Source organism: Lontra canadensis, unplaced genomic scaffold (genome assembly GCF_010015895.1).
Source record: "Lontra canadensis isolate GAN:19392208 unplaced genomic scaffold, GSC_riverotter_1.0 scaffold57, whole genome shotgun sequence".
NCBI lineage: Eukaryota > Metazoa > Chordata > Mammalia > Carnivora > Mustelidae > Lontra > Lontra canadensis.
Genome location: NW_022631051.1, coordinates 168,007 through 180,761, shown reverse-complemented (window position 1 = coordinate 180,761; position 12,755 = coordinate 168,007). Strand labels below are relative to the sequence as shown.

Genomic DNA, 12,755 nt, shown 5'->3' with positions numbered 1-12,755 from the left:
CTATAGAAAATTATTTTTAAAACTGAAAGACAAAGTACAGGAACCCCAATTAAGGCAGTTAAAACTGGATTTCTTTGGGAGGGGGAGGAATATATAGTAGAGAGAGGATTGTTAGGGAAACTGGAAGGAATAATGGAGAGGTCTAATAACCATATCATTTTCTAGGATTTGTCTCATCTACCCTTCCTTAGAAGATGCAACTAACAAAAGCCGATTTTGGTAAATAAGTTTTAAACAAGTAAGTTTTTTATCATAAAGTTTAATTATGGTTCAGAAAAAATTGAGTGAATAACTTTCTCTGAAAAAATATACTGACTCTGTGTAGACTGCAGTTATTTTGGGAGGGGGCTGGTAAGTTAAATTGCCCTTTTTCTATTCTGAAAATCATAAAAAATCCCATTTCCAGTCTGATTCTAGAGATGCATGTGCCCAAAATGGCTGAGAATAAATACAACAAGAAAGGCAAAAGCTGCAAAGCTCAGGGCATGCAACAGACTCTAAGAGAAAGTCTCAGAAATACCCAAAGTGGCAACAAAGAACATTTGGCTGGAATCTGAAGTTCTTTTCAGTCATCTTTGTCTTTTGCTCCATGTTTAAGGATGCGTGTGAACTCAATATAATTGAAATTTCCCTTTTTGTCGATAGGCGCTTCTCTGTACAGCTCATCCACCTCCTCATCTGTAAACCGATCTCCCATGGTTGTCAGCAGCTCTCTCAGGTAATCTTCCTGGATGGTGCCTAAAGAAGAAAGAACTGGGGATCAGAATACATACTACTGAGGATTACAAGGAACATCTACACTTGAGTAAGTGTATAGTTCATGTTAAGAACTACAAACATGCAAATATAGGAAATATGGGCTCTTCACATGCTTAAGCCAGCCTCAGCAGACAGCTGCCCAGCTCTATGATCCTGCTCTGCTCTATCAACTTCTGTCCCCAATCTTCGTAATAGGGCCTAAACCTACACCTAAACAACAATAAAGTACGACTGAGGAATCTAAGCCTCAGGGTTCCTTAAAGTAGCATGAATGTTTCCAGTTAGTCTTTTTTTTTTTTTTCCCTTTTCTTAAACTCTATGGCCAATGTGGGGCACCCCTGGCCACACTTAGTCTGTAAGCAAGTAACACTGAATACCATTATCATAAACATCAATAAAGTGCTTCAGTAGAAAGAATACTGAGTTTTGAGGTCCAGTTTTTTGTATTCAAGATTTTATTTTTAAGTGATCTCTACATCCCGGGTGGGGCTCCAACTTACACCCTGAGATGAAGAGTCACATGCTTTACTGACTGAGCCAGCCAGTTTTAACGGATAGTTTTAACAAGTTATGTTACTTCAGGCATTTCACTTTATCTCTGTCTGTAGGTTGTTGGTTTTTTTTGAATATGTACAAAGAGATTTTTAATGTTTTTTTCTTTTTTACAAATCTAATTTAAACTTTATAACAAATACAGCCTGGCCCTGAGTGTGTAAAAACATCTGAGTATATATCTGAGCATTAACTGTCGCAGGCACTGGGCTAGGATTTGGGGAAGTGGAATGCTGAGTCAAAAGATGTGCTTTTTACTCTGGATTTGTAATATCAAGATTCTCATAAGACTGGATTATACATCAAAATCACCTAGGGAGCTTAAAAAAAAAAAAAAAGTCCAGATGCCACTCTTGATTTATTTTCTGGCATTGATTTTTTTTTTTTTTTAAGATTTTATTTTTAAGTAATCTCTATACCCATGGGGCTCAAACTCATGAACCAGAGATCAAGAGCTGCACACTTTTCCAGCCAGGCACCCCACGGCATTGATATTTTTAAAAGGCTTCCCAGGTAATTCCCATCATGATGGAAAACCGCTAATGTACTAACACAAAGTTGACAAATGACCAAGCACAGAGATTTTTGAAATCCATAATGTAAAAAGAAAACTCTGATAATATTCTTGTATGTGAAATTAAGCTAAAACATTGACGACATATTCCTATAAAATGAGTTTTACGTAGAAGGTCCATTCGCAAAAGAAACTCTAAACTTACAGGGTTTTTGCTAATTCCAGTCTACATTTAAAAATGTTTCTCAGGGCGACTGGGTGGCTCAGTGGGTTAAGCCACTGCCTTCGGCTCAGGTCGTGATCTCAGGGTCCTGGGATCAAGTCCCTCATCGGGCTCTCTGCTCAGCAGGGAGCCTGCTTCCCTCTCTCTCTCTCTGCCTGCCTCTCTGTCTACTTGTGATCTCTCTCTGTCAAATCAATAAATAAAATCTTAAAAAAAAATGTTTCTCAAATGTTAGATTTCTAGCTTATAGAAATAAATCCTCATCTCCAACCATGTCATTCAACCATCACATAAACCTATCGTCGACTATGTGTGAGGAGGTGTGGTAGGTGCTAAAAGGGGTTACAAAGATGGGAACCTAACACTGTTGAAGACACAGAGCCATTGCTCTGAGTGTGGGGAGACTGTGATGATTGGGATTAAGTACACAACTAAAATAGAAGGTCGGGAAGAGAGATAATAAAATACTTCAGATGTGAAATGAAAGGAGAGGCTTCAAGTTTTCTTGGGACCAGGAGAAAACAGTATAAAAACATAAGTAAGACTCTATAAAGAATGTGATCACTGAGATGAGATTGAATAGGTTAAGACATTTTACTCTTTTATGGCTTTATTCCCTTCCATTAAAAAAGTAGCAACTGCTCACAATCAAAAACTCAATCAATACAGAAGTGCCTTTAGGAGGAAAAAAAGTAAGTTTCCTCTGCCTTTCCCTCCCCACACCCAATCCTTTCCAGGTGTAACTGTTAAGAATTTGAGTTTTAAGAGGGAAGAGAAGGTGGTATGAGGAAGGCATAGAAGAAGCAACGGTGGAGAGAAGTTAGGACAACAATGCACAGAAGAGTTTGGAAGTTGCGAAGATGATAGAATAGTCAAGGATAGTATACCTTAATAGGCCTGATGAGGCCATACTGTGTGTGGAGACCATGCTTCCAACAGCAGACTGCACTTGGACTATTTCAGATAGTTCAAGTAGGGGCGCCTGGGTGACTCGGTTAAGAATCCACCTCTTGATTCTGGCTCAGATCATGATCTCGGGGTCATGGGATGGGGTCCCACATCCAGCTCCGCACTAGGCATGAAGCCTGCTTGAGATTTTCTCTCTCCCTCTCCCTTTGCCTTCCCCACCACCCCTCTTTTCCCCTCTCCCTCTCTAAAATAAAATAAGCTAAAATAAAATAGTTCAAGTGATATGTAACTAAAGGGTGTGCCTCCCTTCTCAAAAAACATGCAATGTGAGTCACTCCTTTACATGTCCCTTATATGCACTTCTGCAAAAGGATCAAGCATTGATGTAGTTAACTTTTGTGTTTTTGTTTTTTTAAAGATTTTATTTATTTATTTGACAGACAGAGACCACAGTAGGCAGAGAGGCAGGGAGAGAGAGAGAGGAGGAAGCAGGCTCCCTGCTTAGCAGAGAGCCCGATGCGGGGCTCGATCCCAGGACCCTGAGATCATGACTTGAGCCGAAGGCAGAGGCTTCAACCCACTGAGCCACCCAGGCGCCCTTAACTTTTGGGGTTTTTTAAGAGTTAATTCTATGCCAGCAGTACGGTAAGCACTTCATATATAAATTATCTCACTTCTTCATTTCATCCATACAAGAACCCTATGAGGTAGGTAATATTACTGCCCATTTTGTAGTTACAAAAACAGAGGCTTAGAGTTAAGTAACTTGCCCCAAATCACACAGCTATCATACAGAACAGGCATACGAAACCAGGGAGCCTGATTCTAGAGCAAAAAGTTTAGATAACTAGACGTAAACAATCTGAGGGCTGAGAGGTACCTGATAAACAAATACAGGACTGTACTGGGGTCATGGCCTATACCAATTCAAACTTGGTTCAAGATTGCTCTGGTGAAAGTTATTCATTCAACACAATTACAGAGAGACTAACCCTTGTGGAGTTATTCTAGTAAAAGGGTAACATAAGTTTCCTAGAGAAGTTCCAAATAAACCTATTAAATTGTAAATTAAATATTTAGGGGTAGAGGCAGTAAAATGAGTGGTTAACATGCCACAGGAAAAGCCTGTCCCTAAAACAGGTATGGTATAAACCTGAGGGTATTATGTCATCATAGTTCAAGTTATTATATGTTTTAGTTACCACAACCAAAAATTAAATCACTTGGTAATTAAAGGTTACCTCAGACTTACCAGTTGCTTCTTCATCAAAGCAAGCGAAAGCATTTCTGATGACATCTTCCGGATCTGTGCCATTTAACTTTTCACCAAACATCGTGAGAAACATGGTAAAATTTATGGGCCCAGGAGCCTCATTCATCATGGCATCCAGATACTCATCAGTTGGATTTTTTCCTAAATAAAAAGGAGGGTCATAATTTTAATTACAGCACAAAATGCACCAAGTATTCAACATACTGAACATTTTGACATGAGAGATTATCATTTATACACTTTGCTGTTTGTATTCACAATAGTAAAACTTTGGGGAAAAGTCTTCTCAATGAATAAGGCCTGTATTAAGAGTCTAGAGATTGTATGCTATTCCACTGGGATGTTAGGAGGAATAATACTGTTGCTCTCATAATATCAGTGTTTACAACACACACATATACACTGGCCCCCAGCTCAATCCTGAGGCCTGGCCAGAAATTTGCAGGTGGTCCAAGGACCACACTTTGGGGAACACTGTTCCAGACTTTCAATCTTGGTAAACTACAACATTATTAGATTGATTTCACAGGCATTATAGAAATTCTATTTAGTCTTTAATATTAAAACTGATCATTACCTAAGGAGGCAAGCATATCATGCAAATCTTCCTTGTCAATGAAACCATCTCTGTTCTGATCAATCATGTTGAAGGCCTCTTTGAATTCCTGAATCTGTGACTGATCAAACATGGCAAATACGTTGGATGTTGCGCGCTGGGGGCGCTTCTTGGTGGTCTTGGTCTTTGCCCTTTTGCTCGACATGGTGGTGTTTAAATCCTAATTAGGAAGGGAAATGCAAAAAGAAAAAAAAAAAAGATTAACAGAAAGTAAACTGAATAAAACTTCCTGACATGTCTGAGCTACTTAGAGATGTACCTAAGAACTACTCAGCAGAATAGTACCACTTAGCAAAAAAATCTCACTCAACTAATCAATACTATTACTTACAAAACCAAACTAAAAAGAGAAAAACCAGACTCATGTTTTCAGTTTGCTCATCCTTAGTAGTCATGACATCTAATCAACAGCCTGTCACTAACTTCGAATTCCAGACTAAAACCAACATAAATTCAAAGCTCAGAGCCTATGAACAAGATTGTATGTCTCCCATACTGCTGAATAGCTAGATAAAGTACTGATAACCAAATCTACTGGTTTAATAACAATAGAGAAAACAAGAAACAAAATAGAGGTACCCTGGGGAAACAGAACTGGTTCTATACTTCAGTGTTATGGCAGTATGAGGGAATACTAATTCATCTTCAGCAAGTCTATCCTGCAGCCCTAGCCTAAACTAGGTGTCCCACTCTAAGATGGACAGAAAAGTATGAAGGAAGACTAATTGATGGAATAGGTCTTCATTTCTTAATCTCCACTGTCAAATAGCATTCGTCCACTTGCAACTAACAATTTTAACTGTACCCTCCCTTCTGGAATCCAAGTAGTTTTAAAAACATATTTGTTGAAAAGCTAACTGAGAAGTATAAAAAACTATGAATTCACCTATAATTTATTTCCATTCTACCCAAACCAATTTCTTACACAGAGCCAAGCTAAATCACTTGAGGTGACTACATTCTCTAGACAAAAATCATAGCACAACAGTTTTTAAATCTATTTAGTTCTTTTAAAGAAGTTTTAGAACGCATTTTAAGAGCTATGGAAATGAACTTTGTTCTCCAATCCAAATTTATCCCCATAAAATTTAAGTTAAAAATTAAAAAAAAAAAAAAAAAAGCCTAATAATACCTAAAATTGAAAAGGCAATTTTCCTTTCAACACTCAATCTTTAAAAGACTATAAAAATTCGCTTGGAGTGAAAAGCCACATAGCTATCAGATAACAAAATTTTACCGTACCATCCTTCAGAGCCGGGGTGGCGATGGTAGTCTGCAAAACCTCTTACCAGCAAGACTAGGCCACTGTATTGAGTTATATTCTTCCAAGCAGGCCTAAAATAGGCACTCCTGATTTCACTCTCTGACCAGGACAACAATTTTAAAGCTTACGTTCTGAAAACAACATTTAGCTATGATGTAGCAAAACACTATGCCCTTGCTCTAAAAATAAATCTGTGGACTGCAAAGAATGAAGTACTACCTAGATCTCAGCACTGCAAAGTGACCTCAGAATACAATGGTTCCTATGAGCTTAAAGTTATTTCTTACATTCTTCTTTGATTATACCACATCACCCAGACTAAATTCAATTATAGAAATAATTAGAAAAGCTCTGCTTCAGATTTTTTTTTTAAAGCTAAATCTGTTCTCAGATTTTAGTAGGAAATTCCACAAAGGGGAGTCACAAATTCCAGGCCGTCCAACAGAGCACTCGGTGATATACTGGAATGTGGTTGTTGGTAAGATATACCCTACCCAACACAGAAGTTATGATATACACTCCTCCCCAATTAACAAGGTTTCTTTAATCACAATTTGGGAGGCTGCCTGTCATAATTTATCTGCACCATTCTCGAATGCTTATTATTCTGCAACACCTTTTGGGGGGTAGTAAATACCATTATTATCTAAACTACATAGGGCTGTAATTTTTCCCTCTATTCTAAATGTACTTGCAAAAACTACAAAGAATTACAGTGCATATTATTCCTCCATCTCTTAACTGTACTCAAGGACTTGGGCGAGTGGCTGAAACCCAGTGAGTGACACAGATTTACCAGTCCACCTTTTTAGTATTTTAGGCATGCCATGTCTTTGCAAACCAAAGCATGTCTTTAAAAATAGTCTGTTTTGACAACACTGTCTTCCCTTCATGAGGCAGGAATGCCAGTTATTTTAAGAACAAAGAAACTGATGAGAATTATAGGTCAAATGGTTGGCAGATTTTTTTAAACTATAAAACCTCATAATATTAAATTTGATGGGCATCCTCTAGGTACCTTTTAAAAACACTTAGTTTGCACTATGAAGTTATATATATTTATTTTAATTTTAAAGTATTTCCCATTAGTCTTCCTTTTATTTATTTTTCTTTTTTAAAGATTTTATTTATTTACTTGACAGACAAAGATCACAAGTAGGCAGAGAGGCAGCAGAGAGAGAGGAAGGGAAGCAGGCTCCCTGTGAAGCAAAGCGCCCGATGCGGGGGCTCGATCCCAGGACCCTGGGATCATGACCCGAGCTGAAAGGAGGGGCTTAACCCTCTGAGCCACCCATTAGTCTTTCTTTTAATGATACATTATTTAAATCTGTATTTCATTGTAAAATAGTTTGTAAAAATTATAAAGTTTTTTGGGTTTTTTTTTGGTCAGCACTGACAGTGTCTCACAAAGAACTTTTCTTTAGCTCAATCAATACTTAATTATCAGTCTTTAATATGATCATTTAATTACATCAGTGTACATCAAGTATCAATAGTGTTAAACACTACTTAAGAATGAAGAAATGTAAGGAAGTGTCCTATCTTCAAGAAGCTTGAAATCTAGTTGGGGAAGCAACTCTAAAGAAATTAAAGGATTGGTTAAACTTATGAATCAGTTTTCATTCCTGAAACAGGACTCTTAAGTTAAAATCATGTGTGACAATAATGAAATAAAGGTGGTAAATGATTATCAAATACTGTAAGCTGAGAAAGATCTTTTTTCTAAGAGATTGAGGAAGTGGAGAAAGACCTTGAAAAACCTTACACCATTTAAGAGCTGCAAGACATCCTTAGAATTAAGAGATTCAGATAATAGTTTTAATTCTAACAAATTAAGGTAGTTAATTCTACCAAAACTGGTAGTATAATGTTAGGCAAGTTACTACCTAGGCCTTTTTTTTCCCAAGGAGACTGTGTTCTTGTGTATGAGTTCATCTTCCACAGAAACCAGGAACCTTCCAGCAATAGGCAGTTCAGCTTCACAGTAAGTTGCTCTAAAGGGAAGTGTGGGGTTTTTTCCCTACCAAACTAAAAGTATGGGTGGAGGGGTGCCTGGGTGGCTAAGCTAGTTAGGCACCTGTCTTCGGCTCAGGTCATGATCCCAGGGTCCTGGGACTGAGTCCCACATAGGGTTCCCTGCTCAGTGGGGAGCCTGCTTCTCCCTCTCCCTCTGTGCCTCTCCCCACACCCCTCATGTACACGCATGTACTCTCTTTCTTACTCACTTGCTCTATCTCGAATAAATAAAATCTTAAAAAAAAAAACATGGGTGGAATAAACACTGATGTAGAGGGACCCAAATAAGTGACAGTGCTATAATCCCAAAGAGCAGATCACTTATGATATTATCACTGTCTTCCCTTCGGTATGATGCTAGTTTCATTATCCACTTTTACTTTCCCCAAAGGAGTGAGACTAACTCTCCTCATGTAACAAGCCTTCAGCAAATGCACAACTCCCACAGAAGTTTAGAAAGTTAAGGTAAAAAACATTGAAAATACTTCATGCATCAATGTAAGTATTCTTTATATAGGACGGGAAGATGTAGGCATCAGAGATTTTCAAGTTAAAGAGTATTCTCACTCATTCTAAGTAAGAGCCTGGAGTCTATTTTTGAAGCACTTAACGAAAGATCTCTGGCGTGAAGACATATTTGTTGTATGAAACTTTAAAGCAGGGAAACTTTCAGTACAGGCGTCTATGAAATATGAAAGGATTTCAGATGCACAAGAAAGTGAATGAAACAGTGGTGGTCAAGAAGATTCAGTTTACAGATTTACAGGAGTATAATCTTGTTTTATTTATTTTTCTTTAAGATTTTATTTATTTGACAGAGAGATCACAAGTAGGTAGAGGGGCAGGCAGAGAGAGGGGGAAGCAGGCTCCCTGCTGAGCAGAGAGCCCAATGTGGGGCTCGATCCCAGGACCCTGAGCCCAAGGCAGAGGCTTAACTCACTGGGCCACCCAGGTGCCCCTAACCTTGTTTTAAATCAGGAGAGGTAAGTGTCGGAACAATGTATTTGTGTGTGTGTGTGTGTGTGTGTGTGTTTTAGTTTGATCAAATAGGAAGAGACTCAATTCAGGGTTATGACAAAAGGAGGAATAAAAAATCACATAAGGAAGATGTTACAATAGATTAAGTGGTAGAAGAGGCTTTTCCGACACATCAAGGGCAACCGGAAGATTTTTCAGCCTCTCTACATACTATGGTTTCATTTATAAATTGGTACTGATCCATACTAATATTAAGATTACTCTAGTTATAATCCTAGAATGTAACATTTATGAAGTGCTAATAAATGTAAAATAATCTAGAGCTTTTTTCCTACAGAACAGACACTCAAACTGATCGTATCCTAGGAAAATATACATTCTTCAAGGAAAAACGCCCATCTTAGAAACACTTCCTAGTGGCGCGCCTGGGTGGCTCAGTCAATTAAGTGTCTGACTCTTGATTTCAGTTCAGGTCTCAATCTCAGGGTCTTGAGTTCAAGCCCTGGAGGGGTTCCACACTGGGCCTGGAGCCTACTTAAAGAAAAAGAAAACAAACAAAAACACTTCCTAGTGTGATAGCATATAGTATCCAGACCAAATCTCCTGTTTCATTTAATCAATGTACTTTATCCTCAAGCTAAGCATGTGATTTTTTTGGAGCCAACAGCAGTTTTAAAAAAATACATTTTCAGGCTGGTGCTTCCTTTCCAAATGAACCAAGTTTTCACTTCCTACGCAAACTTCCGGTTGAAGGTAGGATTAGATCTCAGACTGCCACACCCAAAGTTCTTAGCGTTTGACAATGGCAATTAAGTTGTCAGGGTTCACTTGCCAGTAAAGCCTCACTCTTGAAAATGGAAAGCTTTTCTGGTTAAGTTTTACCAAAAGCCTTCCAAAACATAAAACAAACAGTAGGTATTTTAAGAAATACTCTCTCCTTTCGTCTTCAGATATAAAACATTTTGCATTTAACTTAAAATCTCAACTGAACCCTTATTTCTGTTCCCAAGTTCTGTTTAGAAATATATTCTTTCATATACCTACTCAACTACTGTAAAAGTTAATATTTCGGTAAACTGACATAACCCAAAGTCTCCATCCAAAAGGAATTTGGTGTTGCATTTTGGAGTTTTCTCAAGTTGCAAACTACACCCCTAAGCCCTTTGTAAAATATCACTTAAGAAAAGTTCTAATCATAGAAGTGGATGCTGAGCTGAGGAAATTGCTAATTTGAGTTGGTTATTCCTACTAAACGTAGCCACACAGCTGCAACAGCAGCTGCAGCATGGGGAACACTGGGCTTCGGATTTTGCGCAAACTCTCTTGAATCGGGCAAGTTTACGTTAGAAACTAAACTTAGTGCTGGAGTCAGCGCCGCAGGACTCGGGTTTCGCAGGCCCGGCTGTCGCTGGAGATCGCGGCGCCAGCGAGCTAAGTCACACTTGCCGAGCTCCAAGTTTGGGCAAAGGGACAAAGTTCGCGCCTCGGTACTTCCGGGCGTGACTTCGATCCCGGAGCTCGCCGATGAGCCCGGAACCAGGGAACCCGCCAGTACACCTGCCCAGGTGCGCTCCTGGCGCTGGCCCACCCAGCCGCCCCGCGGAGATGGGTCCCCGGGATGGGCCTCACACGCCGGATCGCGAGCACCACTCACCCTGCACAGCCGCGAGAATCCGAGCACTTGGGTAACCCCTTCGCTGCCCTGGCTGCGGCTATCAACACTCTTCTACTCCCAGACCCCCTAAAACCAATACTTCCGGCCTCCGCTCAGCAAACCGGAAGGGAGCCCAGTCACCATTGTCCGCCGACAGAGTGGGCTAGACTTAATAGAAAGGGGACGGGTGGGGGGAGTTCGCAGTGTGCTGGAAGGGTGCAGTTTTGAATGAGTGCACGGGAAGGAGTATAAAGCGGGCAACTCCGAACACAGAGTATTCTGTAATGGTTCGTGTAATGGTTCGACTGAGTTTCTGTCTTTTTACACCTCCTCTTACAAGGTAAGCTTTTCTTTCCCCCTTTCCTGTTGGCAAATGGGTGAGCCTGTCCTGTAGGTTGGCCTCCCGGCACATTCCAGAGCACGGCCAGGGGCGGGGCTCGTTAAGCCCAAGTCCTTTTAGGGACATCGCAGAGAGGGCTGCGCGGCCCACGTGACCCGCCCCCGCGCGGCTCCGGAGCGCCAGGCCCCGGCCGCGGGCGGGTCGTGCGCGTGCGCGCGGGGCTCGCTCTCGGTTTGCTTCTCGGCCTGTGAGGCTTTCGGGTGGGAGGTTTAATCTCTGCCTACTGTGCTGTCTTTTGTAGAGTTCCACCCCTCCTACACTGGAGCAAACCTTCGGAAGTCCCCAGGGCCCTCAGCCAAGCGGTCACTATCTTTTTTTGGCCCAGACGGATTTCATGAGGTCACAAATGATGAAGAATTCCTCCCTCTTCAAAAACGTGGGCTGGTATTTTTCCCACCAGAGCCCCGGTTAACAAGGAAAGACTGGATCTGACTAGGAAGGAAGACCGGTGACCGGCAAGAGCTATCTTGCCCCTACTTCTCACTGTGATGCAGACCATGGTTTGGTGAAAATAGGAGTAAAAAGTCGGGCCTCTTTCTTTCTCAGCTCTCCTTTCTTTGGACAGCTTCTAACAATGCATCATATTAAAGGAAAGCCCTCCCCAGTTCTGTCCTTTTCCGTCCAAGTCTGGTGAGGAAGACTGTGGTGCTGGTCACCTCAGCTCTTCTGAGCTCATCTATGACAGGAGTGAATTGGATCCGGTAACGCTGAGATCATCTCAGCACTAATTAAGTTCCAGGGCCTAGTTTGGCTCATGTGGCGAGAACAGTTCAGACTTGGGGTGGCCTATGGCTCTTGCCTCTCACTTGAATCACCCTGCTGAAAAGGAAGGTAAAAGCTGCTGAATAATATATTCTAAATATTAATTAACTATAGGTTCGAGGACCCCAGGAACATTTTATCTGTTAACCAATGGCATATTTCAAAGTTAACATTGAGGTAAAATCACTGAAAAATAAATGCCCTAATTCTATAGTGTGACTGACACAGTGATCAGTTTTCTGCACTGCCTTGATAATAAGAATAACTTGTTGTGCTGGTTAAAAATACTAAATACTGGTGCCTTACCAACAACCTAATGATTCAGAATCTTCTAGACCAAGTCCTGTGGAGCCATCTATTTAACTGGGGTCTAAGTTAATCTTACTGTGTGGGGACGCAGAACTAGATAGCTTAGGGCCTAAGACTTAACAGTGACAGGGCCAACTCCAGATGGCTTGGTGGTAGGGAGCTGCAGTTTGGTTTTGGAGTTTGACTTGGGCAGCTGTGTGAGCACCCTGCAGTGTACTCACACCTCCACAGAGTGGTGGTCTGCCACCACTGAGAGCAGGAGCCTTACAAGTGCTGTCCTTATCTTTAATCCACAATGAAATGGGTAGTTTAGTGTTCTCAGTTCAAAAAATAGCAGCATTCTTTGCTTCTATAATGTCAGATATGCTTGGTTTGTCTTCTTTCTTTCCACTCAGTCAGTCAACAGGTATTACACAGCAAATGCATTTCCAAGTAGTGTGGTGGGTATTATGGTTTATGCTGTTTGAACTAGGGCATAGTTGCTACCTCTGGGATGGAGGGAGAGGGAGCAGAAAGGGTTGCAAAT

At 40.6% G+C, this 12,755-nt stretch overlaps 1 protein-coding gene across 2 annotated transcripts; it reads right to left on the bottom strand.

The window, feature by feature from the left end:
• Positions 1–239: 239 nt before the first annotated feature.
• LOC116878338 (myosin regulatory light polypeptide 9) lies at positions 240–10,910 on the bottom strand. Of its 2 annotated transcripts, none has more exons than XM_032875677.1 (4): positions 6,089–6,211; positions 4,808–5,006; positions 4,210–4,371; positions 240–738 (listed from the first exon to the last, which is right to left on the bottom strand). In XM_032875677.1, exons 1-4 carry the CDS (start codon positions 6,089–6,091, stop codon positions 566–568), a joined length of 537 nt encoding a protein of 178 aa, XP_032731568.1. In that variant the 5' UTR covers positions 6,092–6,211; the 3' UTR covers positions 240–565. The 2 variants fall into 2 exon arrangements, with proteins under 2 accessions (XP_032731568.1, XP_032731569.1); XM_032875678.1 differs by lacking the exon at positions 6,089–6,211 and adding an exon at positions 10,759–10,910 and having other exon boundaries at positions 520–738.
• Positions 10,911–12,755: the final 1,845 nt, after the last annotated feature.